The 27446-nt window shown below is 57.3% G+C and overlaps 1 protein-coding gene across 1 annotated transcript; it reads right to left on the reverse strand.

Annotated features, from left to right (window-relative positions):
- Nucleotide 1: 1 nt before the first annotated feature.
- Nucleotides 2-21607, reverse strand: LOC134154679 (uncharacterized). The gene is made up of 18 exons (XM_062601359.1): nucleotides 21553-21607; nucleotides 19771-19920; nucleotides 19554-19669; nucleotides 19355-19463; nucleotides 19100-19216; nucleotides 18918-18985; nucleotides 18762-18857; nucleotides 18450-18641; nucleotides 18226-18328; nucleotides 17949-18090; nucleotides 17684-17867; nucleotides 17472-17571; nucleotides 17269-17387; nucleotides 17097-17134; nucleotides 16714-16826; nucleotides 16546-16612; nucleotides 3931-4016; nucleotides 2-111 (listed from the first exon to the last, which is right to left on the reverse strand). Exons 1-18 carry the CDS (start codon nucleotides 21605-21607, stop codon nucleotides 2-4), a joined length of 1965 nt encoding a protein of 654 aa, XP_062457343.1.
- Between the last annotated feature and the right edge of the window lie 5839 nt (nucleotides 21608-27446).

The following is a 27446-nucleotide window of genomic DNA, read 5'->3' on the forward strand; positions in this document are numbered from 1 at the left end:
CTCACCTGCCTCGAGGCTCTTCCTCCACCATGCCTTCCTCCACATTGGTAGCCACCACTTTGGATTCAGGCTGCCTCTCTCGCTGGAGGAGGCGCTGGCCAGATACATGCTCTGCAATCAGAAGGGAAGAAAACACACAGTCAAGCCAAAGGCTGTGCTTTGGAAATGTGTAGGAGAAACACAGAAGGCAAGGGCAGAACGAATTGCTTTGAAGGTGGAAGGAAGTCTTGGCACAAGTGAGCAGATTGTCGACTCCCCATCAGGGCTGAGCTGCCTTGCCTCTAGTGCCTCATGCTAGGCGAGCCACGGTGCTGCAGCCTTGGCTCCAATGCCCTGCCAAGGACCAACAAAGGAGAAGGTGCAAAGCCCAGCCAGGCATCAGCCACTCCATTACCTTCCTTGCTGCTGGCAACATCTAGTCCCTTCTCTTCTTCCCACGTGGGCTTCACAGCTCCCACAGATGGTCTTGGAGGGGCACTCTCAAGCACATACCTGTAAACCAGAAAAAGATACCACTCGCAAGGAAGGGCCCCGCATTTCCTTTGCTGCTTCTGTGAATTCTGGGCGTGCAGGCACATTGCGAAGCTGATACAAACAGCAGCCTTTCCCAAAGGGGGAATATGCAGGACAGGTCATCTCCTGCAGGACTCCCTCAGGAAGTGCAGGGACCCAGCATCCTGCCTGCAGGGCCACCAGCTTCCTCCTCACACTGCTCCAGGCCTTCCCTCTACCCCTGGGGAGAGAGCTCCTTCTCAGCTTTCCAAAGCAAACCCTCCAGGTCAACACTGCAGCCTGTCTGACAGCTCCTGAGCAGGCTCCTGTGCAGGCACATCAGACAAGGCCCCTTTCCTCCAGCTTTCCACCCTCTTAGGAAATTCTAATCTAGACCTCCACAGCCCTTGCAATCCCTCCCAAGCTCAGGGCAGAGCATCTGCAAAGAACAGCCTCCATTCCTGGGCCCCTAGTGCAACAAAGGCCTTCACAAGGTGGGAGCCAGCACAGAGCTCAGCAGAACCCCCACACAGAGCCCAAGCAAAGCCAGGGCATGGCTGAAGCACACGGGGATCCAACTCCTCAGAAGACTTGCTCTGCAAGCACATCCTGAGCAGCCTTCACTAGCTCTGGCAACACACCTCGACCAAACCTGTAGTGAGGAGCTGCTCTTTGGGTGAGCCAGGAACTCAGGTGGAAAGGAGCAAACCAAAGTACTCACGTTGGAAAGACAATGAGAGAGCCAGAATGGATCAGGGAAGCCGCTGTTTGGGTGCTTGCGAGAACTGAATGCCTCATCTCTGGCATCTGCAAAGGGCAGAGACATGGGTGAGATGCTACGAAGAAAAGGACCTTGCTGCCCACAAGGGCAGACCATGTTTCCACTAATCAGAGAAGAAGCTGCCACTCAGAAAGAGGGAAACACCCCTCGCTCTTGCTCACAGCCATCCCCACCTCCATTCTACAGACCAGCAGGTGCGGAATAATACAGGCAGATGGCCAGAAACACTGGCAGGCTTCTGTCAAGGGCAAGAGCCAAGAGGCTGATGCAGGAGAGCACTTGTTGCATAGTGGAGAAGTCAAGGGAGGCAAACAGAGGCCTTCTGCACCAGAAAGCCCAGGCTGAATGACACGGCTGCACTGGAGACCTGGGCAAAGGCCCTGGCTTGCAATGACTTTGTCTGTGACAAACCCCGAGAGTCTTCTGCAACTTGAGGAGCAGCTGTTGGACGCACTGCCCCACAATCCCAAACATGGCCAGAGGAGGCCTGGAGACAAATGGGATCCTAACACAAAGACCCCAAGGAAAGGCTGACTTTCTGGAAGACTTCTGGAGGAAGCCTAGCAGGAAAGAACTCCCAGGACCTGGCAGTGGGGGGAAAGCGGTTGCTTTGGACTTGGCCAGGCTTGCAAAGGGGTGAGAAGGAGAGCTGTGGAAAAAGGCAGACTTACATCCAGAAGAGCTTTGAGCAGCTGTGGGGAGGCATTCAGCCTGCGCAGAAAGCCTCTGTAAAACCACATTGTCACCTCTTTGCCTTCAATGAGAAGCACGCCAATGCCCTTGAAAAGAAGGGCCACGTTCTTCCCATTGGCCAGGCAGCAAGACAGAAGGTACACGGTCTCCTCCACGCAGGCCGCCACTGTTTTCCAAGGCACGGAGATGGCCACGGCTACGTGAGGATACTTGAGGGTCTCAGCTTTCCTGCGCCCTAGGCAACAAGCAAAGAGCAGCCCAGTCACGGACGGAGCCCTTCAGCAGGCTCCCACACAGTGCTGGGCGCCTGAAGGTCTTGCGGCAGCATGGAGCTGCAGAGCTCTCTGCTTTAACCCCCACAAAAGCCCCCACAGGAGGCTCCTGTCAGCCCTCCCTGACCCAGATTCAAAGCACTCTGCAGCCTCCTGGGCCAAGTTTACCGCAGGGCTTCCTTCCCTGCACAGACACCAAGAGCAAGCCCTGGCCACCTCCTGGGAGCGGAAGGCAGGAGGGCAGGCCAAGCAGAGCAGCAAGGGGGCCAGCTGCCAGCAGAAGGCAGTGCACAGAGGAATGGTGCCGGCACTCAGGCCATGCCAGCTTTGACGAGCCTTAGCTGTGCCATGTCACGCTGGCTCCAAAGGAGGAGGAAAACACATGGGCTGCACAACAGCCTTCCACGCTGCCTCTTAATCCATCGGTGTTAGGAAGCAATAGGAAGGACTTGTCCTTTTGAGCAGACGGCTGCTGTGGCATCAACGGGGAACAACAGTGGCAACTACACGGCACTGGAAGCAGCAGCCACAAAAGCCCCACTATGGAGCCACGTGTTCGAGCCAGTGCAAGAGAGAGACACACCGAGAGACTCTCGTTGGATTCTGCATTATAATGTTGTGATAATCAAAACACCCTGAAGCTCTGCTCAGCACCCGGGGCAGCAAGTCTCAATTTCTAACAGCCCCTGGGAAACAGCAGAGAGCCACAGCCCCGCGATGTCCCCAGGGGAAGCCGAGGTTTCAGTCTGCCTTCTTACCAGCAACAGAGGCCTCCTCGTGGCTGAGGCCGTGAAGATCCACAAGGTTGCTTGAGAGGCGAAATGCGGGTCTCTGAACAGTCAGAGGACTTTTCTTGCCAGCAACGACTTGTTTTGTAGCAACACTGAAGTTGCCAAGGGGAATAATTCTCACATCCTGCAGCCAGAGAAGTAGAGAGAAGCCTTAGAAGCATGGGAGACAGACAAAGAGAGAGTTGTTCTCCAAGCATGGCCACGGTGCTAGGTGCCCTGCCCATGGCTGGCATGCAAAGGGGCAAGACAGAGCCTTCTGGAAAGCTTGGCGGAAGCCCTGGAGAACTCCCTGAGAAGGCCATTCCCCATAGTTTCCTCCCCCTCCTCCTCAGCCTCCAAAGGCAACGTTGCCGCCCCTCCAGCACACGAAGAAAAGGCTTTCCCAGAACGGCTCTCTTTCTGGCCTTGCACTCTGCCAGGATCTCCAGAGAGGGCCCAGAAAGCCTCCCACCCTTCCAGCAACCACAGCTGCACTGCACATTGGGCACCTCCCTTTTGGGAGAAGTCGGTCTGGGGCACAGCTGTCATTTGCAGCATGCTTCTGCAGGGAAGTTGCTTCTGCTTGGAGAGGAGGGGCAGGACTATTGCGGCCCATGGCCCCGAGGGGTCAGTGCTGCTGCCAGCATGGGTATGGGAGGGGAGGGAGAGGATGGCACACCCACCTTGTTCAGCACCAGCTTCTCCTGGATGTAGTTGGAGACACCCTCCCAGATGGGCACGGCCACTGCAAAGCAAGGCAAAGACACGTCATGCCCCCTGCACCACAAGGCACCATCAGCGGAGGACCCTTGGGGCACCCCCAGCCTGCCCAGGCTCCCCAAAGCCCCCGGGCATCTACAGCCCATCTTGGCGCTCAGCCTCTCGACAGCGATCCTGGGCAAGGAGGTCGCGAAGGCCTTACCCCGCAGGGGGATGACGGGCACCCGCTGCTCACGCTGCGTGGCGCGGCACTTGTGGGGCTGCCGTGACCCCCGCACTGGGGAGGTCCTGGGGCAGGGATAACCCCACCGGGGGACCGGCTGGGCTGGGTGCTGCGGCTGCACTCAGCCAGGCCATGGCCCCATGCTGGAAACCTGGCTGCGAGGGGAGGGGGGCAGTGGGGCACTGCACCAGCCTCCACCCATGGCGACACAGCACAGGCTGCGGCTCCTGCTGCCCCCAGTGCAAGGAAGTGCTGAGAACGGACCGATGGCAGGGAAACCTCCAGCAAGGCCTTGGCAGGCAGCAAAGCCCTGGCTCAGTGCCGAAGGAGAAGTTTCTTCCTGCCAGGCGTGGGCAGCTGGTGCATCCTGCCTCTGGGAATGTCCCCCAGAGCCCCCAGATGATGCCACACACGGGTCTGTGTCTCTCCACATTGCCCAGGGAGAGCTCGCAGGCTCTTGCGCATGCCCTGGATCACCTCTGGCACCTCTGGTGTCACCCAGTGTTTCCACGGCAGCAGCTGACTCCCACCTTCCACCACCTTGGACTGGAAATGGGAGGGGGGACAAGGAGCTCGCACACTTCTGTGCACCTCTTTTGGGCACACGGCAGCTTAAGCAGGATGAATCCCACAACCGTCCTGGGGGTTGGTGGCGTGCATGGGATGGAGGTGTCTGCCCCACCACCTGGAGGGCTTCTCCCCAAAGAAATGAGGGGCCCAGGCTGACTCAGCTCACTCACTCCCCGAAGCCTGGGGAAATGACTTCCCTGCTGGGTGCAGGAGCAGCTCCTCTGCCAGGAGCCGCAGTGCTGAGGGCACTGCCTGCCCGTGCTGAGCTGAGCTGAGACAAAACGGAGGGAAGCTCCGGACGCTCAGGAGGGAGGCAGCAGCTGAGAGCTCCTTCTGGCAGAAATGGGCAGAGCCCTTCCAGTGGGAAGTCTCTGGCTGCAGGGCAGTGCTGCTGAGCTGCTCGCGGGGTCCTGGAGACCTCGCGCAGGTGATGGTTGAGGCCATCTTTCCAGAGAGCTCTCTCGGTGGAGCAGCTGGTGCTTTAGGGCAGGGACTTGCTGCCACAGTGTCCGAGGGACAGGGCGGCACGGCTTCCTTCTGCCGGGGAGGGTGTAGGGCTGTGCGAGCAGGGCGTGCGTGCAGCCAGGTGTGCCCAGGGCTGTGCCTGAGAGCAGTGTCCTGGGAGGTCAGGGTGCCCAGGGCCATGCCTCTGCCACCTGCCTTGGTCAGCACTCAGCCCGCCTGGGCAACTGCCTGCAGCGCTGCGTGGAGAAGCCATGGTGGGAAGTAGCAGCCCACAGAAGGGCAGGATCTTGCTGTCCCAGATCAGAGGCTGTGTGGGGCAAGGCTGCTCAGAGCTGCTGCTCAGCCCCAGGAACTTGCCCGGAGGAAAGTCAAGGCAGGGACCACTCCACAGGGAAGGAGGTTTCCTGAGTGTTGGCTTTCTGTTCCACGCTGTTGTTTTGGGGGAAGGGAAAAGGAGGTGCCAAGGCTGGAGAAGAGCTGGAGACTGGGGAGGCTGCTGAGGGGTCAGCAGGTCTGTGGGGAAGCTCAGAAAGTGCTTTTGCCCCTGCTCTGCCCACGCACAGCAGCAGCAGCAGCAGCAGCTCTGCTGGCCCCAGGAGCCTTTGTGGCAGCTGCTCCTTGGCACCTGCCAAGAGGTGGGTGCCCCAAGGCAGTGCCCTGCTGCCGGGAGGGCTCTCTGGGGCACAGCGAAGTGCCCCAGAAGTGGGCTGGGGTCTGTTGGCTAAGGCAGGCAATAGACATGGGAGAGGGCATTTGGTGCTGGCAGGAAAAGCAGCAGGCGGTGGAGCCATGGTGCGAGAAGGGGAGGAAGGCAGAACAGAAGTGCGGTGGGAGGGAGAATTAGGGAATTTAGCTCTCTTCTCCTCCATTGCAGATGTTTTCCTCCCAGAAAACCCCACATGGCCTCTGCCAGCCCGCAGAGCCTCTGCCCCACAGGCCCCAGGGCCAGGCCAGGCACTGCCTTCTCTGCAGACAGACCTCTGGCTGAGGAGAGAGTCCGATTCCAACGAGATGTTACTCCAGCCTAGGCCTCTCTTGCAAAGGCTGGAGCAGCAGCAAGTACATGGAGGTTCTGCTTGCAAACTGCAGCTCACTAAGTGCTTGAGGTCAGTGTTCTGAGAGCTGCTGGTGCTTCAGCACAGTCTTTCTAGCACAGGCTGGAACAACAGCAAGTAGGTGCAGAACAGCCAAAAATGCACTGATTGCCCCAACAGGGTCTTCTTCCAGCAGCCTGGGGCCTGGGAGCTTCCTCAGCCAGACGCAGGAGACACAAAGCCTTTGCCTGCTTGGTCCTTCCAGAAGCACACCCCCACCTTGGCCTGAAAGCACACCGTCAACCTGTGGCAGGGCCAGATGCAGCTCCTTGCTTGGCTTCTCTCTTCCTCTTCAAAGCACTTCTGCTGGGCTTCTTCTCACCTCCGCAGGGCAAGGAGATGTGGCTTTCAGCGACCTCTCTCTTGCCTCTCCTTCCTGACCAAGAGCTGTTAGCTCACAGCCTGCCCCGGTGCATGCAAAGTTCAGATGTGGTCATTTACTCCCCAAGAGGCCTTACTCCTCCTGCAGCAAATACCCTCTGGCACTTTATTGCCCAGCCATTCCCTGTGCTTTGGTCCTTCTGTAGCTCTTATTTGGGGAGCCTATAACATGGAGAGGAATGAGTGGTTCTGGTTTTGGTTTGTTTGAAAAGATTGATCCCTACCAGAAGCAAGCAAGGCAGAAAGACATCTTGGGCTGGCTTTTTCCTCCAGACCACGTTTGTCACAGCAGAGAGTCAGCTGCCCGTATGGGAGCATGATTTGGATCGGAAAAGGGTACGGGAACTCCTCATCACAAAGGCCTTAAGCCATACTGGGGAGCCAAAGTCCTCAGGTAAAGCCCACAATTTTCTCAGCCTGGTCTTCAAGTACGGCCTCAGAACACAAGTGGGCCTCTTGGCATGCTGGGCTGCCACCTTCAGCAGGAGCTCTCCTGGACGGGCTGAGTTCTTGCTTTTCTCTTTACTCATACAATTTCAAGAAGAAAACAAGAACTCCCCACCAGTGTCCCCGGCCACACTGAGATGACTGTGGCTCCTAATGGCTCCATTCGCAGAAGGGCCCAGGAAGAGTCTGCATAGGTATTGTCAGAGAAGGAAAGCTCCTCAGATCCATTGGAGATGTGGGCCTTCCACTCGTGTATGCAGTGTGCTTCCCAGGCTCTGACAAAGGAAAGGGATGGGCGGAGGAGGAGGGCAAACTGGTTCCTCTGGAGTCCCTGCTTTGTGACAGGACCTATTTCAAAGCACGGAGATCATCAGAGAGGTCCTTTTTGCTCCAGGATCTTTTCCTCACCCAGCACTGTGATTTGTTTCTCTACAGCTTTCAACATTTGCTGGCGTGTCCACAAACCTATTGCCTAACACTAGCATTTTTGAATGTCATCCCGTGCTGACTGGGAGCAATGTCATTTATTGGCTTCTGAGACTATCTGATTGTGCTAGATGCAGGAAGACACTGAGGGTCTTCTTGGTTGGTTTACATAGTCCTGTAGAGGAGTTTCCCTGGAAAAAAAGGAAGTTTCGACAGGGCAAGTGGTACCCGTGTGTGTGTTTGTGTATGCATATACATCTCCATCGAGAAGGCTCAGCAGAAAGCGGCTAAAAGATTTGTCCTCCATAAAACTGCCTTTCTGAGCTGTGAAGGAAGATGGGATGCTTGGAGACAGAGAGACCTGCAGGGGTCCAGGTTGGCCAATGGTGTAAGTAGATATGGTCAGTGGGTTTTCTGAAAACGTGTGGGGCATATCACAGAATCACAGAATGGGTAAGGTTGGAAGGGACCTCAGGGGATCATCTTGTCCTACCTCCCTGCTCAAGCAGGGTCACCTCGATCATGTTAGACAGGGTTGCATCTGGGCAGGGTCTGAATCTCTCCAGAGGAGGAGACTCCACAATGTCTCTGGGAAACCTCTCCCAGTGCTCGATCACTCTCACAGGGAAGAAATTCCTCCTCATATTGAGGCGGAGCTTCCGCTGGTTCAGTTTGTGCCCGTTGCCTCTTGTCCTGTTGCATGGCACTAGTGAAAAGAGTTCGGCCCCATCCCTTTGATGGGGATATCCAGTGGAATTTCCTTCACTCTCTTTCAAGAGCATGTTGAGTGATAATCAAACACAAAAAATCAAATGTCTTCCTCTGTGTGGGCCCCTTTCATTTTGAGTTCCTCTGAGGGCTTTACATCTCTCTACATTTTTGCACCGTCCACTCCCATGTACTATTTATTTCCACAAACGCTTTGGGCTACGTGTGCTGAAAAACTAACACTGGGTTTTTTTTTTCCCCCTCTCCCAGGTGCAGGTGAAGTTGGAAGTACATGTGTTGGCTTCCATGCATCTACTGAAGGATCTGCAGCAAATGACACTTTCCAGGGCAGTACAGAGGCATTGTGATATTCTGAGCAGAAAGGATGTGACCGGCACAAAATACAATGCAATGCTGGTGAAAAATATTTGCTTTACACAGCACGGTAATGGTTTCCCACTAAGTGGTCTGGCTGTGAGAAATCCTTGCAGCAGTCTGAACCTAAACTCCAAGGGGTTTCAAAAACTGCCAGGCACACTGCACTTCCCTCTAACAAGCCTGCAGGGATATGGAGCATGTCTGGCACAGTAAAGTCCATGTCCCTTCTCGTGCGAGTAACCAACTGGCTAACCTTTCTTCTGCAGCTTGATGGAGCTGCCTAAGTATTTTGTATGGAAGCACACGTGTGGTCTTGCTCAAGTCAGGTGCTGCCTTTTAGCCAAAGCAGTCCCTCTGCTCCCTTCCATTCTCTTCCGGCTACAGACATGTAGCATTTTTAGCGTTCTCTTAGCACTGAGCACATTGCTCCTGGATCTGTTCTGTGTCCCCTACTTCAGTCCTCCTGCACTGGAAAACCCTCCAGTGCAGCCCAGCATGGCCACTGGCAGGCACAAGGCTTTGATGCTGAGTGTGAGGGCACTTGTGCCTTGCACCCGGGAGCGTCGCGGCAGGAAAATGGTGTCAGTGCTGACAGGGAGGTGATTCCAGCCCCACCCACCTGGAAGCCAGGAGGAGGAACCTTGCTGCTGCTTCTGCTAGTGAGCTCACTTGTGCCTCAAGACCTGAGAGGCCACCAGTGGCCACAAAGCTGCTGTTAGTGCCTGGGAAGGAGCAACCAGCCTGGGGAGGCAGCAGGGGTGTTGGCAAGCTCAGTGCAGGAGAGGAGAGCAGCAGGTGTTGTGCAGCTGCCTCCAGGAGGGCTCCACGCTGTCTCCCATTGCTTCTTCAACAATGTCCTGATGAAGCAGGGACTTGGTGTGTAACCAGGGAGGGGTGCTGATACCTGGCCGTGCTGGAGAGGAGCTTTTCAGAGAAGGACCTGGGGGTTGTGGTGGGCACCAAGCTGACCATGAACCAGCAATGTGCTCTGGTGGCAAAGAGCAGCCATGGTATCCTGGGCTGCATCAGGAAGAGCATTGCCAGCAGGTGGAGGCAGGTGATCCTTCCCCTCTGCTCAGCACTGGTGAGGCCGCACCTGGAGAGCTTGGTCCACCAGCACAAGAGAAACATGGACCTACTGCAGTGAGTCCAACCACAAAGAAGACTAAGGGCCTGGAGCATCTCCTGTATGAGGAGAGACAGAGATAGCTGGGCCTGTTCAGTGTGTAAGGGGAGAAGGCTCAGGGCAATTTGAATGTACAGAAGTACCTGATGGGGACATGGCATAAAGAAGACAGAGACAGATTCTTCTGTGACAGCCAGTGGCAGGATGGGAGGCAACAGGCACATGTAGAAATACAAGAAATTCCATTGAAATGTAAGAAAAGATTTTCTGCTGCAAGAGCGATGGAAGACTGGACCAAGTTGCTCAGCAGGACTATGAGTCTCCATCCTTGCTGGTGCTCAAAACCCAACTGGACACAGTCTCAGTCAGCATGCTCCAGGTATACCTCCAGGTATAAAAGAAAAGAGGGTGGAGGCAGATGTTCTCCAGGGGTGCTTTCCAACTTCAGCAATGCGTTGATTCAGTGATTTGGTGATGCTGCCATTTGTGAAGTCACTTGTGAGCTGCCTAGAGGAACTTTGCTTCTCCATGGAAGAACTCCTCTGTATCACAGAGCAGTCAGTGCCTCGGCAAATTACTTCTCAAGGACTTCAGCGAGGCGTGGGGGCTTTTTCTTCAGGGCCTCGTACAGGCGATCCTTGCACCAGGGAGTCCAGCTCGGCATCAGCCTGAACAGCTCACGCATCATGGTGTGGGATGTTTTCTCCGCCAGAATTCTTTGGTATTGCTCAAAGTCCAGAATGTCCCCGAGCAGGAGGTCCAGGACACCTTTCACTTCTACAACGCGTTCAGTCAGCTCCACTCGGTGCCTATCAACAAAGTGTTCCCCTGGGGAAGACAGAAGCAAAGGGTTAGTCATCTGTGGACACACTGGTGCTCTTTCAGCTGCTTCACAGGTCATGGAGCAGCAGCCACTTCAGAGAGGGGTTTGCCTGAGCTAGCACGACCCAAGGAGGAAATGAACGGCACCACGGAGCACCCAGTCCTCTCTGTTGTTAGTGGGTGATGGCAGCATCTAGCCGAAAGCAGAGGCTCGTGTGAATGTCTAATTCAAACTGGGGCTGTGCTGGGGCCAATGCTGTGTTTTAGAGTGGGTGTTTGAGCCCCTGCCCCTGGTTTTGAGGCATTTTCCCCCAAAAGTCTCACCTGTCACTGCCAACATTTGAACAGATTCTTTGGGGATTTGTTCTCTGCCCCTAAAGCCTGTGGGACAGCAAAACAGAAAAGAAATGAGAGGGGAAGCAATGGGAGGGAGCTCCAATCTTGCATGGTCAATGGGGCGCTGCAGAAGGGAAGGACAGAGCAGACACCTTTCCAAAGGAGGCTCCTTCCCTTAGGAGACTAGGACTCCCAGGCCACCTCCCAGCCTTGCTGGTGACCCTTTCTCATGGCTGCTCCCATCTCCACTGAGCCAGTGCCATCAAGTGACAGCACAGCTAATTACAGCCCTATCAGAGACCACCACAGCTGCGCAGTGTGAACTGGCCATGGGAAATGCTGGAGCTATGGATGATGTACGATGAGCACCTCTGACAGGGAGGAGACATCCCATCACCTGGTTCAACCTGTATGTCTTGCTGGGAACTCACTGCATTGGAGTTTTAAGCTAATTTCAGACAGTGTCATGGCAAATACGTTCAATCGAGCTCATCACCCTTGGCTTGTTCTGCAGCAACCATGCACACGTCAACATGGCTGCCCCACAAACACGCCGACACGCACATGCCAACGACACAGCTGGGCCTTTCACAGACAAAGACACACACACGGCAGCCCCACGCACACCCATGTGCAGGGCAATGGGGACCACTGGGGCAACATCCCCCCTGCTCCCCCCCACCCCAGGGGTCCAGGCACTCCTCTGCCCCCCTGCACCCCAGGGGCCCAGGCATCTGGGCACTCTCCTGCCCGCCTCTACCCGAGGGGCCCAGGTGTCCGGGCACCTCTCTTCTGCCCACTACGCGAGCGGCCCAGGCGTACGGGCATCCCTCTGCCCCGCCCTGACTCCAGGGCCCAGGCATCCGGACACCCCATTGCCTCCCCCTACCCCAGGGGCCCAGGCGTCTGGGCCCCTCCTTCCACGTGCCCAGGAAGTCCCCATCCCTTCCCACGTCAGGGGCCCAGGTGTCCGAGCACCCCCCCTCCCCACCACCCCCGTTACCTGAGCGCCGGCTCGGACGCCTGGGCCCCTCGCCGCGCCCCCTTCCCTCCCCCAGGCCCAGCGATGCCGCTGCCGCCCCGCGCCGGGAACTGCAATCCCAGCAGGCAGCGCGGCCGCCGAGCCCCGCCCCCTCCCTGGCGCCTCGCGGGAGCAGCCGCTGTGAGGAGGAGCCTTCCTGGCCCCGAGCCCCGGCTGCTCCGCTCCGCTCCTCAGGCCTCCCCAGAGCTGCCGCGCTGCAGGCGGGCGAGCGCGCCGCACACCCCGCCAAGAGCCACCCGGCCTGGGGCAGCTGGTTTAATTCAGCACACAAGAACTTCCTGGGTGCTCGCGCGGCTCACAAGCAGAGCTGCTGCTGCTGCTGCTGCTGCTGCCGCCGTTGTGGCTGCTGCTGTGGCCACCGCCGCTGCCCCCGGGGCTCCCACTGCCGCTTCCCCTCTGTCTGACATGTGGTCTTCGACTGCGCCTGCCCCTGGGGCTGCCGCTGTGCCCGCCACCGGGGCTTCCACTGCTGCTGCCACCGCCAGTGGATCTGCTGCTGTCCCCGCCACTGGAGCTTCCACTGCCGCTGCCGCTCTGTCTGACACTGGCACTGGAGCTGCCGCTGTGCCTGCAGCTGGAGCTTCCACTGCCACTGCCAGTGAGGCTGCTGCTGACACTGGGGCTGTCGCTCTGTCTGACAGTGGGTTTCCCAGTGCCACTGGGGCTCCCGGTGGGGCTGCCGCTCTGTCTGCCACTGGGGCTCCCACTGCCACTGCCAGTGGGGCTGCTGCCGGCACTGTGGCTGCCACTGATGCTGCCACTGCCCCTGCCACTGCTGCTCTGTCTTCTGTTGCCACCGGGTCTGCCGCTGACACTGCCACTGCTGCTGCTCTTTCTCCTGCTTGTCCCTGTCTCCGCCCATGGCTCTTCTTCCCCCTGGAGAAGGAGGCAGAAAGGAACAGGCTGTGCCCTCCTGCGGCAGAAAGGCCAAGGCCGTCCTGCTAGGGAGGACAGGGGTGCGCAGTGGGGGCCAGAGCCGGTCTCTTTTCCCGCAAGGGAAAGGCCTGTTCCCTAACTCTTCCCGTGAGCCTTCCTGTCAGCACCCTTCTGCCCTGAAGGGAAGCCCAGCAAGGCTGAACATCCCTTGCTTGTTCACACCAAAGATCTAACTCATCACACAGCTGAAGAGAAACTCTCCATCTTCTAGCGTGGAAACGCCCTGCAGTTCCACAGCCACCAAGCAGAGAGCCCCAGAGGCTTTGTTGGGTTGCTCACAGAGAGCGCTGGAGAGGCAGATACATTGCAGAAGTAGAGCACAGCTGGCATCTCTGAAAACAAAGCCCTGCACAAAGCCTTCCAGGGCCCAGCAGGCCTCTTGTACAGCCAGCGCCCATAGCACAAGGCCTGGGCAGAGAGCAGGCTGGCACATGAAGGGCCTCAATGAGGAGCACTTACCACTCCAGACCTCTGACGGCCCTCGCTCAGAGGACATGCACTAGTGCTCGGGCTTCTCTCCGTTCCTTCTTCCTGCCCGCTGCTGCACTCTGTGCAGAGCACTCTGAGGTGACTGGCACCGGCCTGCAAATACACACCGCGGAGAGGTGATATGAGCACAGGGAGAGTAGGGTCCCCACCTGGCCCTCACCAGCTTCACACCTGCTCCTGCAGCAGAAGGCAATTCTGCAGCAGAAGCACAGGGCTCCCACTGACTGGGGCCACATCAGTGCATCACCTCCCACCAAAGCACCTGGGGCTGCACGTCATGCCTGAAGGAGAGCTCCAGGAGCCCAAGGGAGACTCTCTCCAGGCAGTGAGGAGAGCAGCAGGGTCATCTGCAAGGACAGGCTCTGAAACACATCATTACCTGCTGTCCTGCCAACTACAAGACTGCTCCGTGGCCCCAAAGGCTCTGTGTTCAGGGGTGGGCAACGGATTATTGCTGGGCACCCAGTGTCAAAGAAGCAGAAAGGCATCAAGCATTTACACACAAAGCCCTTAGCAGGTGGACAACATCACAGAGTTCTGCAGAACCCTATCCTCACCCACAGAGCCCAGATGAAGGCAGAGCATGCCTGCAGGCAGGTGGGACCCAGCCGCTGGAAAGACTTGTTCCCAAAGCACTTTCAGAGCAGCCTCCCCCAGCCCTGGCAATGCAGCCCTAACAAACCTGTGCGGAGAGGCTGCTGCCTTTGTCAGGCAGGGGGAAAGAAAGAAGGGAAAGTACTCACATTGGAAAAATACTTGGAAGAGGTTCAAGGGACACAATCGAAGCTGCTTTAGTGGCTGTCAGGATTGAATCCCTGCGTATTTTCATCTGCAAAGGTGAGAAAGAGAGGTGAGATGCTGCCAAGGAAAGGCTCTTGCTGCTGGCAAGGGCAGCCCATGTTTCCATGCTACAGAGAAGAAGCTGCCTCTCAGAACTGCAGAAATACCCGTTGCTCTTGCTCACAGCAGCCCCTCCATTCCACACAAGAGCAGCTGCAGGGGAATATGGGCAAAGAGCTAAATGATCTGGCAGGCTTTTGTCCAGGGAAGAGCCAAAAGGCTGATCCAGGACAGAATGGAGAGAAGAGAGAGGCAAGCACAGGGGAAGGCAGCTCACTAAACTCTAGGGCAATGTGCAGGGCAGTCCTGCTAGGGAGGACAGGAGGGCTCTGTGGGGGCTATGGCAGCTCTGTTTTCGCAGAAGGGAAGGTTCTTCCCCAGCCTCTGCTCTGAGCCTTCCCGGGAGCCTTCCTGTCAGCACCCTTTTACCCTGAAGGGAAGCCCAGCAAAAGCCTCTGCTCCTTAGGAAAACAGCCCTGCTCTGGCAAAGGTAGCAACACGCTGACATCATGGAAGGTTTTCTTTTTAAAAGGCAGATTTGCTCTTAGAAAGGAGAAACTAGTACTTTAAGACAGCCTTGTTTGAAGATGATGGAGCCAGGCCTCCAGCAACAGCAGTGGCAGCCGAAGCCAAGCAGGAGCCCGGGCAAGCAAAGCCTGGAGTAATTTATCCTCCTTCTAGCTATGTGGCAGAGCTAGGCCCCAAAGCAGCAAAGGTCCCCCAGCTCGTGTGCGCCAGCAGGAACCTTGAATCGTTCAAATAGTCAAGATGCACAAAAGCATTGCCTTACCTAGCAGCAAGCCCTCAAACCAGAGCTGCATGCTCTCCAGCGCTGCCTCTGAAAACAAGTCAGTTGTGGGGTGAAGCAGCAAGGCGCTTTACTCAGCCTTCAAACACTTGTCCCCATGCTGCAGCAGCCACCCCAGGGCTCTGGGAGGGGAGGGATGACCTGCCCCACACACAGGCTTAGAGGCTGCTGTGTGTTCATGCACACATGATTTTGGCTTTGCACTGTTAGCAGCACCCCACCACCACCACCCTGAAGATGGCTGCAGCTTATTTTGGGGGATGCTTTTGAAGACAGAAAGGTGCCTCCCATCACTAGGAAAGATTTGTATCACCTTTTATCAGCAAAGCAAGTCACTGACTGTTGCTCTGTAACGTTCGCAGCCCTGATGTGTAACACAGGCTATGACGCATGGCTAGAGCTCTGCCAGCAAAACACTTGAAGACAGCAGGGTGGCTCTACTGAAGAGGTGAGCTATGAGCAGTTGATGGATGCACCAGCAGCTGCTGCTGGAGGAGAGGGCCACTCTCCAGGCTCACAGCACTTGCTGCCCATTAAAGCTCCAGTGAGCAGAAGAGGTTTGGGTGCAGGTAGATGGGTACCATGTCATGGTGAGCTAGTGGTAAATAGGTACCTTGCAAAGTCTTCCCCAAGACCTGGTCCCCTCCCACCTCTGCAACACTGAATATGTTGCAGTTCAAGTGTTGAAGACAGAATTAAGAAACTATGACAGAGGGAGAATGAAGCCAGACATGTGCCCTGGCACCAGAGTGAGAGCCTGACACCTTTCCTCTCTGCTTTGATCCTGCCTTAACACAACAGCGGTGTGGCTGTATTCCAGCTTAGGCTGTCCCTTGTAGGATGACCTCGTAAGGCCACCGGACTAAGGAAGACAGGCAGCAAACCATTGCCCATCCCGGAACAGAGTCCCTGGGGCCACGGAGCAGTGGCTAATGTAGCTGGCAGCACAGCACGTAATGCTGTGCCTTGGAGCCTGTCCTGGCAGATGACCCTGCTGCTCGCCTTCCTGCATGGAGAGAAATTTTTGCTCTGGTTCTGTCCAGAGCTCTACTTTGGGCATAACGTGCAGCCCTGGGTGTTTTGTTAGGGGGTGATCCCCATTCCTGTGGATGTGACCCCAGTCAGTGGGACCCACGTGCTTCTGCTACAGAACTGCCTTCTGCGGCAGAAGCAGGTGCCCAACTTGTCAGGCTGAAATGGGGACCCTACTCCCCCTGTGCTCATGCCACCTCCCCGCGGTGTGTATTTGCAGTCCATTCCTAGGCACCCCAGAGTGCTCTGCCCAGAAGGCAGTGCCAGGCGGGAGGAAGCCATCTTCAGAAGGTGGAGCACCTACTGAGTGGCCTGGAATGAAGTGGACGAGAATGCCAGAGCAGTAAGTGTCACTGCTGGGGGCCCTTCTTTTCCAGCGTGCTTCCTGCAAAAGCCTTGTGCTATGGGCGCTGGCTTGCAAGAGCCCTTCCCATGGGTTCACTGAGCCCTGCCCAACATCGCCCAGTCCTGCCTTCAAAGGCAGCAGTGGTGAATGTAGTTTTGGAATACACACGCTGTTGCACCTTGCTCTCCGTGAACACACCAGCAGAGCCTCTGGGGCCCTCCTGCTGGTGGCACTGGAAGTGCTGGGCCTTTCTGTGATAGAAAGTGAAGAGCGAGTGAAGAGTTTCTGCTCAGCTCTGTGATAATTCAGATGCTTGTTTCAAGCAGGAAAGGGATGTTCAGCATGGACAGCAGGAGGATGACCAGTGCCCTCCACCGAGACCAGTGGACCACGGTGCTGTGGTGGTGGCCGGGCCCTGGGGGAAAGGAGCAGGGAGGAATCAGAAACCCCACGTGAGCCTCCCAGCGTGGGAAGGGGAGCAGGGGACTCGCCGAGCGGAGCCGGGGTGGCACTCACTGTGACAGTCGCTGATGTGGATGTCATAGATGTGCAAGTGAGTTTTCAGGGTGAAGAAGAGGCCGATGAGGTAGGCGGCAGGGAGCAGCAGGGACACTGTGTACACCAGGGGCCTGCGGGACACGGCGCTCAGCCCCACGTGAGAGCCCTTTGGAGGCCCCGGCGTTCCCCTGCACCCCACAGAGCTGAGGACACCGGTGGCTGTCCCCGGACAGAGGGAGATGGACGCAGCGTGGTCCAGCCCTGGGACCAGACAGGCACAGCGGTGCCATCCCCAGGAGGGGGGACGCCCTGCCCGCGACCAGGCAGCTCCCTGAGGACCTGTGAGCCAACCACGAAGTGCCACCCTGACACGGGGACCGGGTCCACCCCAGAACACTCACTGGACGTGGCTGTAGTAGAGCATGCCGTTGTTCTGCACCTGCAACGGAGAGCCCATCAGCGGGGCGAGCGCCATGGCCGTGCCCTGGGCACCCTGCAGTGCCCTTTGCGGGCCGCCGGCGAGGAGCCGGGCGGGCTACGGGTGCCCATGGGTGCCGCGGTTTGGGGGCTTACCAGGTCGAAGTGGCAGCTCTTGCAGAGGTAGTGGCCCAGCGCGTTCTGGGTGACGTTGTGGCACTCGCCGCACACCAGCCTCCCATACACCTTGGAGAAGAGCATCGGGGCGAAGACGCCTGCTGGCAGGAGAGGTGGAAGTGGGCGCCAGGCCACGGCACGGGACATCCTCCCCCCACTGGCACTGCCGCTGGGGCACTCACCTCCCACGGAGAGGAAGAGCAGGGCCGAGCTGACACCCGCCGAGCGGCTGTTGAACCTCTGCTCCTGGTGCCGGATGCCTCCTATGACCGTGCACAAGCCCTCGGAGAGAACGTGGCTGTCAGTGTGACCTCGGCGAGGAGGTCCTCTCCTCCTCCCACGCTGGAGGACGGGGGCTTTCGTGACACAAGCGCCTCCTCCCCGCCGGGCTCACCGGGACCAGGAGGACGCAGCCCACCAGGGTGCCCGTCAGCTCCGCCTTGACGATCTCCTCATAGCACTTGCTGCCCTTATGGGCGCCCTTGATGAGCGCCGTGATGTAGAAGGTGAGCTCCGTGATGGAGCCGAACGTGGCGTTCACCACCGCCCCCACCGCGACGTTGCTCTGCGCCGAGATGCTGCGGGGATGGGAAGCGCAGAGGGTCAACGGGGCGGGAAGCAGCGCCGCGGGGTGGCCCCGGCACCAGGCAGCTGCTCACCTGGCGATGGCCATGCCGATGTAGTAGGAGAGGGGCATGATGGAGAGCAGCGCCAGGGCGAACTTCACGGGCGAGCTCGTCAGCCGGTTGCGCCCGTCCACGTAGCCCAGCACCAGCGTCACCACCACCAGCAGCAGCAGGTCTGCTGCAGCCGTCAAGAACGTGTCCGAAGTGGGGGGGGGAGGGCGGTGGTTTTTGAGGGGTGGTACCTCAAGGAGGTGCCCAGTTGACGTGTCCCCGCGTACACACAAAAAGGAAGTGGCAGGGAAAAGGACACTGACAGCGAAGACGTTGATGCCGTCCACGGCGTACTTGTAGTAGTAGGCGTTGACGGCGCGGTAGCAGCACTTGATCACCTCCGCCTCCAGCGGCACGTTCGTGTGCAGCGGCGGCAGCGGGGCGATGGAAACCAAGCGGGTGACACCGGTCTGGGTGTCCCCCCTGCCAAAAGCCAGCCCATCGAGGGGGGACCCTCCACTCCCAGCACCAGGGGCCACCCACCATGCGCGGGCGCCAGACGCGCACCCACTCCGGGGGTGGCAGCAGCACCCGGTGGGCCGTGCGGGTGCTCATCTTGGCGACGGAGATGAGGAAGAAGAGGAGCCAGGCGACGAAGCAGACGAGCCCGTGGGCCAGTGCCAGCGCCGGGTAGCCCAGGCAGAGCCACACGGCGGCGGCGGCGGCAGCGCGTTGCTGCAAGGACGGCCCGGTGGCGGCAGTTTTTTAGGGTGGAAAAAGCCAAACGGGAGCAGCCGGGCTCCCAAAGAGCCGCCCCTCGGGCCCCGTCCAGCACCTCCCGCGCCGGGCGCTCACCCGGTAGCCGGGGTCCGCGGGGCACCAGCGGCCGGGCGCTGGGCCGCCGAGCAGGGCCGAGGTCTCCCGGGTGCCGTCGGCCTCCGCGGCGGGACCCTGGCGGAGAGTGAGGAGGGGCTGGCGGGGACGGACGTACGGATGGCACCCGGCCGTTACCTCCACCCGCTGGATCACTTTGCTGAAGGGCCAGAGGAAGTAGCCGCCCAGGTCCCTGCAGAGCCGCCCTGCGGGGACAGCGGCATCGAGACGCGGGGCAGGACCCCGACGCGCACGTCCCGTCTCCCACCACGACAGCCCGGCCCGGTCGCACCGGGGACGGGCACCTGGGGAAGACTCACCGTAAGGAGCCCCCACGACGGTGAGGAACATCTCGGCGGCCACCAGGACGTAGAGGAGCGCCAGCCACCAGCCGAAGAGCAGCGCGTAGAGGACGCTGTCCAACGTCACCGTGGAGCCTGCAGACAGCGACCGGCCCCTCCGCTGCTCCGCCAGCCGCTTCGCCACGTGCACAGCGGAGGAGGGGGGGTGTTAACCGGGCTCCCTCCTCCCAACAGGGTTTTGCCGCGAACCCTAGAGCCTCAGCGGCCGCCCACCTCCAAAGCCACGGATGACGCTCAGGTTGGAGTAGAGCTCCTTCCTGATCTCCGAGCGGTCCTCCCAGGGCCGGGCAGTCGCGTGGCTCTTCCACTTCTTGAAGCCGAACTGCAGAGAGGAGAAGGTCGCGGCCAAAGAAAAGACCCCCTCCCCTCCCGCACAGCAGGATGGGCATGGGCCGCGGGGGGACGGACCCACCTTGACGTCGTTGGAGAGCTTGTTGGCCTCCACTGCGCTCTCGGCCGTCAGCGTGGTCTTTGCCCCGCAGCTCTCGCACGCTGGCACCTCGTTCAAGTGCTGCTGGTGGGTGACGACTGCGGGCGAGAGGCGAGCGGGTGCGGACGCTGGCACAGGGACCCCCTGCGCGGACCCCCCTCGCCGCTGCCGCCGCCGGGCTCCCTACCAGGCAGGATGCGGAGGGCGAGGATGCGGGGGGCAAGGATGCCGTGGGGGTGGGAGGCCAAGGGCAGGTCGCCATGCGGGTCGTTAATGGCGGCGCAGCGGCGGTCGCAGGGCGAGCCCCACCGCGGGCCCTCGCCCCGCACCTCCGGCTCCCCGGCAGCGGCTGCAAGAGAGGCAGCGGCCAGGACGGGCCGGGCCAGGCTGAGCCGCGCCAAGCCGAGCCTGGGAGGCGCCGCGCGTTCGTCCTCTTGCGGCCCTGGCGCCGCACCGGAGCCCCTGCTTCCCCCCCCCCCGAAAAAAACCCCACCCCCTTCCCAGGCTCATGCACTCCAGCACCCGCTGCAGCCCAACCCAGGAGGGACCCCCGCACACTGTGCAAATCGTCCCCCAGGTGCAACACCCCCGCCATGGAAAGCCACCCCCCCCCAGTGCAATGTCCAGGATCCCTCCCCGTGGGTGCAACACCCAGAAGGGACCTTCCTCCCCTCCCCCCCCATGCAATGCCCCCCCGTGGAAAGCCCCCCAGTGCAAGGCTCAGGACCCCTCCCATTGGGTGCAGCACCCTGAAGGGACCCAGAGGCAGCGGCAGTGGAAGCCCCACTGCAAAAGAGAACGGCAGCCCCAGTGTCAGTAGCAGGCAGCGTAGCAGTGGCAGCGGGAGCCCCGGTGGCAGACAGAGCGGCAGCCCCAGTGTCAATGGCAGTGGCACTGGAAGCCCCAGTGGCAGAGACAGCGGCAGCCCCAGTGGCAGCGGCAGTGGCACTGGAAGCCCCACTGTAAGACACAGTGGCAGCCCCAGTGTCAATGGCAGTGGCACTGGAAGCCCCACTGTAAGACACTGCAGCAGCCCCAGTGTCAATGGCAGTGGCACTGGAAGCCCCACTGTAAGACACAGTGGCAGCCCCAGTGTCAATGGCAGGGGCACTGGAAACCCCACTGTCAAACACAGTGGCAGCCCCAGTGGCACTGGAAGCCCCAGTGTCAGACCAAGTGGCAGCGGCAGTGGCAGTGCCGGACACAGCGGCAGCGGAACTGGAAGCCCCAGTGGCAGACGCAGCAGCAGATCCACTGGCGGTGGCAGCGTCACTGGAAGCCCCAGTGGCGGGTACAGCGGCAGCCCAAGTGCCAGCGGCAAACACAGCGGCAGTGACAGTGGGAGCTGCAATGTTGGACACAGCGGGAAACCCGCTCGTAGCAGCAGTGGCAGCGGAAGATCCAATGCTGGACTCAACAGCAGCCCCACTGGCAGTGGCAGCGGCACACGAAGACCCAGTGTCAGAAAGACCAACAGCAGCAGTGGGAGCCCCAGGGGCAGCGGCAGTGGCCACAGCAGCAGCCACAACGGCAGCAGCAGCAGCAGCAGCACTGCTTGTGAGCCACGCGAGCACCCAGGAAGTTCTCTGCAGCTGAATTAAACCAACTGCCCCAAGTCGGGTGGCTCTTGGCTGGGTGTGTGGTGAGCTCGTCCGTTTGCAGCGTGGGCGCTTTGGAGAGGATATAAAGTTAGGGGAGTGGAGTTTACAAGGTAATTTTTATTGGTAATTAATGAAGGAATTAAATAGGACACTTCACACCCCAAACTGAGAGAAGAAATAAAAACTTCCATGCCAAGTCCCACATCATTACATTGGTCTGAAAAGAGGAAGTTGCAAAAACTACCTCTGCTACTTGAAAAGCAGCTCTTCTCCCTGCTGTGACTGTAGTTCAAACCTCTTAATTGACGGGGTATCTGACACCGCCGACGCTTGACCCAGCTAACGGAAACGTTTTAAAGTCAGTATGGTTGACCACATACCTTTGACCCTTTCAACCAAATACTCTTGGTTCGCTGCAATATCCAAATACTGCATTATAGCGTACAGAGTTGGCATGACTGGAGCTTTAACAAGCGCTGCTTGTTTCAGATTGCTGACGCTGGCTTCTGCATGCGACAAGAGCCAGCACGACATCTGCATCCACGACAGAAATTTGAACATTCTCCCTTACAAGACGTTAACAAATGCAATGTTACAAGGAGGAACTGGCTTTTTTGTCTCACTATTTACTAAGGTAACTTACTAAGATAATTTACTAAGATTTATACAAAGTTAACAGCTTATCCAATACTCCAAATGTTTGTTTCCAATCCCAGTGAAGTACTAGCTGTCTCCCTTAAACCACAGAACGTAAACGCTATGCAGCACTGTGCGGTCGCAAAAGACGACAGTTCCTTATCTGAAGGGCTTGCATTCCATAAGAAAACAGAAACATATGGTGTGAAAAAGGGAAGAAGTAACATCCATTTTAAAGAGCAGCAGCAGAGCAGCAAGGTGGAGATGAGGTCAGTAAGTGATCAGTTTTTCACAGGCACCACAACAGATGCAGATCTTGAGGACAGACTACAAACAGGCCAAAAAAAAAAAAAAAAAAAAAAAAAAAAAAAAAAAGTAGGCTTTGTTTAAATGAAGCCTATCAAATCCTGCTCTTGATTGAGGGGGATATGCATGTGATAAGGCAATGGAAGGAGTTCCTTCAGAGTTGCACTATGAAATTTTAGCTAGAATTCTAGCTCATCAAAATGCTTAAAAAGGAGGGGGGGAACCCCAAAACAGCAAAAATCAACTGCCCCAACCAAAAGATCTTTTCTTCTAATGCCCATAGCTCTCCAAAATACACCTGAGATTATCCTCCCCAGCCCAACTTAGTGCTACACCTAGTACTTAAATAATCTTTAATGCATCTTAATCTTAAAATGATCTTAGCTCTTAAATGCAAATGATTAATAACCTATCTGTGATAATAGAATTATTCTAAGTTAAAATAAATAAATAAATAAAATTTAATGTATCTTAACCTTAAAATGATCTTAGATCTTAAATGCAAACGATTAATCGCCTGTGATAACAGAATTAATTTAAGTTAAAATAAATAAATAAATACTTCCTAGGTCTATAGATTTATTATTATCACAGTCATAAGATGACTTCTCAGTTCTTAAACAATATTTGGATACAATGTATCACATCTAAGTCTTCATAAAACTTTTTGTGGCCTGTTTGCTTTCAGACAAGATAGCAGGTAACAATTTAAGGAAGTAACAGCAATAGGTTTTTCAGGAAGTAGCTGATTTTAAGGAAGTTTGGAAAGACACTTACTAACGTAGACAGAGAGGGCTGACAGGCAACCATCCTTGCAACGTGTGATAGTTTTCTGACAGTTTAAGATACAAGGATGTTAATCTGAGCCTTTAACTCTCCAGGAATGAATTCAGAGGAAACAAGAGGCTTAAGAATTTTATGCTATTGCAGCATCAGCATGCCTTTATCAGTATTTCCAGAAATCCTATGAAGAATCCTTCCAGTTTAGTAAAATGCATTACATGAAGCAAAGATCACACCAATACAAACAGGAAATGGAACTGTAATTCTTAGCAGACTTGTTTTCTATACTACCTATGCAGTGCCCTGCTATGGGGTGGCCTGCTACCAACCACCACAGCGAACCCCCCAGTTACTCTATCATCATACCTCCAACCTGCATTTCTGGGTACCCCATTCTTCTCAGCTGACTGCTCACAGACTCAGTCTCTTGTACAAGTGGCACTAAAATAGTCCCATTAATCCACTAGGAAAGAGAAATGCAAAAATTAAAAAGCTTAGAAGCAACAAGAATGTGACAAAAATGTTAGTTTACTCTCTAGTCAGCATCACTGTTACAATCACAAAGGAGTTTAACAACAGGAACTTTGAAGTCAACCAAGGAGGAAAAGTAATTAAGAGCTCCAATTTAGATAGGGGTGATTGGCTCTAGAAAGACCCTCTAAAATGCCAAAAATTCACTATAGAGGACTTGGGAAAACAAATCTCCAGAAAGCAGTGATACTGATAAAGCTTTCCTGAACAATGAGAAAAGGGGTATTCTGAGGCACTGCACGTCACTCATAGTGGTAATTTAAACTTTCATGGGTCCACTCCCTCTCAAAACCCTTTCAGGAAATGAAGGGCCTGATAAACACAATATGTGACACTTGTATGTGACACAGTTTGGGAACTGAAGCCAAGCTGCCTGTAGGTTTATGAACAGATGCTTAGGAATCTGGTACAGAACAGTCATAATCCCACATCTCATAGAAATCTTTTACTTTTCACTCGTCCCACTACTTAGAAACATTTGAACAGATTCTTTGGGGATTTGTTCTCTGCCCCTAAAGCCTGTGGGACAGCAAAACAGAAAAGAAATGAGAGGGGAAGCAATGGGAGGGAGCTCCAATCTTGCATGGTCAATGGGGCGCTGCAGAAGGGAAGGACAGAGCAGACACCTTTCCAAAGGAGGCTCCTTCCCTTAGGGGACTAGGACTCCCAGGCCACCTCCCAGCCTTGCTGGTGACCCTCTCTCACGGCTGCTCCCATCTCCACTGAGCCAGTGCCATCAAGTGACAGCACAGCTAATTACAGCCCTATCAGAGACCACCACAGCTGCGCAGTGTGAACTGGCCATGGGAAATGCTGGAGCTATGGATGATGTACGATGAGCACCTCTGACAGGGAGGAGACATCCCATCACCTGGTTCAACCTGTATGTCTTGCTGGGAACTCACTGCATTGGAGTTTTAAGCTAATTTCAGACAGTGTCATGGCAAATACGTTCAATTGAGCTCATCACCCTTGGTTTGTTCTGCAGCAACAATGCACACGTCAACATGGCTGCCCCACAAACACGCCGACACGCACATGCCAACGACACAGCTGGGCCTTTCACAGGCAAAGACACACACACGGCAGCCCCACGCACACACATATGCAGTGCAATGGGGACCACTGGGGCAACATCCCCCCTGCTCCCCCCCACCCCAGGGGTCCAGGCACCCCTCTGCCCCCCTGCACCCCAGGGGCCCAGGCATCTGGGCACTCTCCTGCCCGCCTCTACCCGAGGGGCCCAGGTGTCCGGGCACCTCTCTTCTGCCCACTACGCGAGCGGCCCAGGCGTACGGGCATCCCTCTGCCCCGCCCTGACTCCAGGGCCCAGGCATCCGGACACCCCATTGCCTCCCCCTACCCCAGGGGCCCAGGCGTCTGGGCCCCTCCTTCCACGTGCACAGGAAATCCCCATTCCTTCCCACGCCAGGGTCCCAGGTATCCGAGCACCCCCCCTCCCCACCACCCCCGTTACCTGAGCGCCGGCTCGGACGCCTGGGCCCCTCGCCGCGCCCCCTTTCCTCCCCCAGGCCCAGCGATGCCGCTGCCGCCCCGCGCCGGGAACTGCAATCCCAGCAGGCAGCGCGGCCGCCGAGCCCCGCCCCCTCCCTGGCGCCTCGCGGGAGCAGCCGCTGTGAGGAGGAGCCTTCCTGGCCCCGAGCCCCGGCTGCTCCGCTCCGCTCCTCAGGCCTCCCCAGAGCTGCCGCGCTGCAGGCGGGCGAGCGCGCCGCACACCCCGCCAAGAGCCACCCGGCCTGGGGCAGCTGGTTTAATTCAGCACACAAGAACTTCCTGGGTGCTCGCGCGGCTCACAAGCAGAGCTGCTGCTGCTGCTGCCGCCGCTGCCGCCGTTGTGGCTGCTGCTGTGGCCACCGCCGCTGCCCCCGGGGCTCCCACTGCCGCTTCCCCTCTGTCTGACATGTGGTCTTCGACTGCGCCTGCCCCTGGGGCTGCCGCTGTGCCCGCCACCGGGGCTTCCACTGCTGCTGCCACCGCCAGTGGATCTGCTGCTGTCCCCGCCACTGGAGCTTCCACTGCCGCTGCCGCTCTGTCTGACACTGGCACTGGAGCTGCCGCTGTGCCTGCAGCTGGAGCTTCCACTGCCACTGCCAGTGAGGCTGCTGCTGACACTGGGGCTGTCGCTCTGTCTGACAGTGGGTTTCCCAGTGCCACTGGGGCTCCCGGTGGGGCTGCCGCTCTGTCTGCCACTGGGGCTCCCACTGCCACTGCCAGTGGGGCTGCTGCCGGCACTGTGGCTGCCACTGATGCTGCCACTGCCCCTGCCACTGCTGCTCTGTCTTCTGTTGCCACCGGGTCTGCCGCTGACACTGCCACTGCTGCTGCTCTTTCTCCTGCTTGTCCCTGTCTCCGCCCATGGCTCTTCTTCCCCCTGGAGAAGGAGGCAGAAAGGAACAGGCTGTGCCCTCCTGCGGCAGAAAGGCCAAGGCCGTCCTGCTAGGGAGGACAGGGGTGCGCAGTGAGGGGCAGAGCCGGTCTCTTCTCCTGCAAGGAAAAGGCCTGTTCCCTAACTCTTCCTGTGAGCCTTCCTGTCAGCACCCTTCTGCCAGGAAGGGAAGCCCAGCAAGGCTGAACATCCCTTGCTTGTTCACACCAAAGATCTAACTCATCACACAGCTGAAGAGAAACTCTCCATCTTCTAGCGTGGAAACGCCCTGCAGTTCCACAGCCACCAAGCAGAGAGCCCCAGAGGCTTTGTTGGGTTGCTCACAGAGAGCGCTGGAGAGGCAGATACATTGCAGAAGTAGAGCACAGCTGGCATCTCTGAAAACAAAGGCCTGCGCAAAGCCTTCCAGGGCCCAGCAGGGCTCTTGTACAGCCAGCACCCATAGCACAAGGCCTGGGCAGAGAGCAGGCTGGCACATGAAGGGCCTCAATGAGGAGCACTTACCACTCCAGACCTCTGACGGCCCTCGCTCAGAGGACATGCACTAGTGCTCGGGCTTCTCTCCGTTCCTTCTTCCTGCCCGCTGCTGCACTCTGTGCAGAGCACTCTGAGGTGACTGGCACCAGCCTGCAAATACACACCGCGGAGAGGTGATATGAGCACAGGGAGAGTAGGGTCCCCACCTGGCCCTCACCAGCTTCACACCTGCTCCTGCAGCAGAAGGCAATTCTGCAGCAGAAGCACAGGGCTTCCACTGACTGGGGCCACATCAGAGCATCACCTCCCATCAAATACCTGGGGCTGCACGTCATGCCTGAAGGAGAGCTCCAGGAGCCCAAGGGAGACTCTCTCCAGGCAGTGAGGAGAGCAGCAGGGTCATCTGCCAGGACAGGCTCTGAAACACACCATTACCTGCTGTCCTGCCAACTACACAAGACTGCTCTGTGGCCCCAAAGACTCTGTGTTCAGGGGTGGGCAATAGGTTGTTGCTGGGCACCCAGTGTCAAAGAAGGAGAAAGGCATCAAGCATTTACACACAAAGCCCTTAGCAGGTGGACGACAGCACAGAGTTCTGCAGAACCCTCTCCCCACCCTCAGAGCCCAGATGTATGCAGAGCATGCATGCAGGTCACTGCGACTGTATCCCTGCTACCTGACACTTGATGGGAATGGTCCGTGTTGTAACTTTTTGTATCTGTACTACCTGATACTTGGTGGGAATAGTCTAGTGTTGTAACTTTTCAGTGCCTGAACAATACCGCTGTGTTAAGCGGGATACAAATAAGTAACTGACAAGGTCTTGGGAATCTGTGAGAAAGAACAGTGGTTGGTTACATGTAGATTCGGTGGCTTCCAGCTACAGAATCACCATGAGAAGCAGTCAACATGAAGGTCAGAAGCTGAAGAGTAGTGAAATAGCGACCCCCAAAGCCAAATGTGGCCCCCGAAATAAGTCTGCACGCGTGCGCAGTATCATAGCCTGGTTATGCAACCGGGGTGGAGTTGGGCTAGACTCCCTGCACTTGCTGGCCCCAGGTGCCGGGACTCCCGCCTACCACAAGTAATCATAAATACCGGAGTTTTTCTGAAGGAGAGAGAGGCTGCTACACA

The sequence above is a fragment of the Rhea pennata genome, unplaced genomic scaffold, assembly GCF_028389875.1.
Source record: "Rhea pennata isolate bPtePen1 unplaced genomic scaffold, bPtePen1.pri scaffold_33, whole genome shotgun sequence".
NCBI lineage: Eukaryota > Metazoa > Chordata > Aves > Rheiformes > Rheidae > Rhea > Rhea pennata.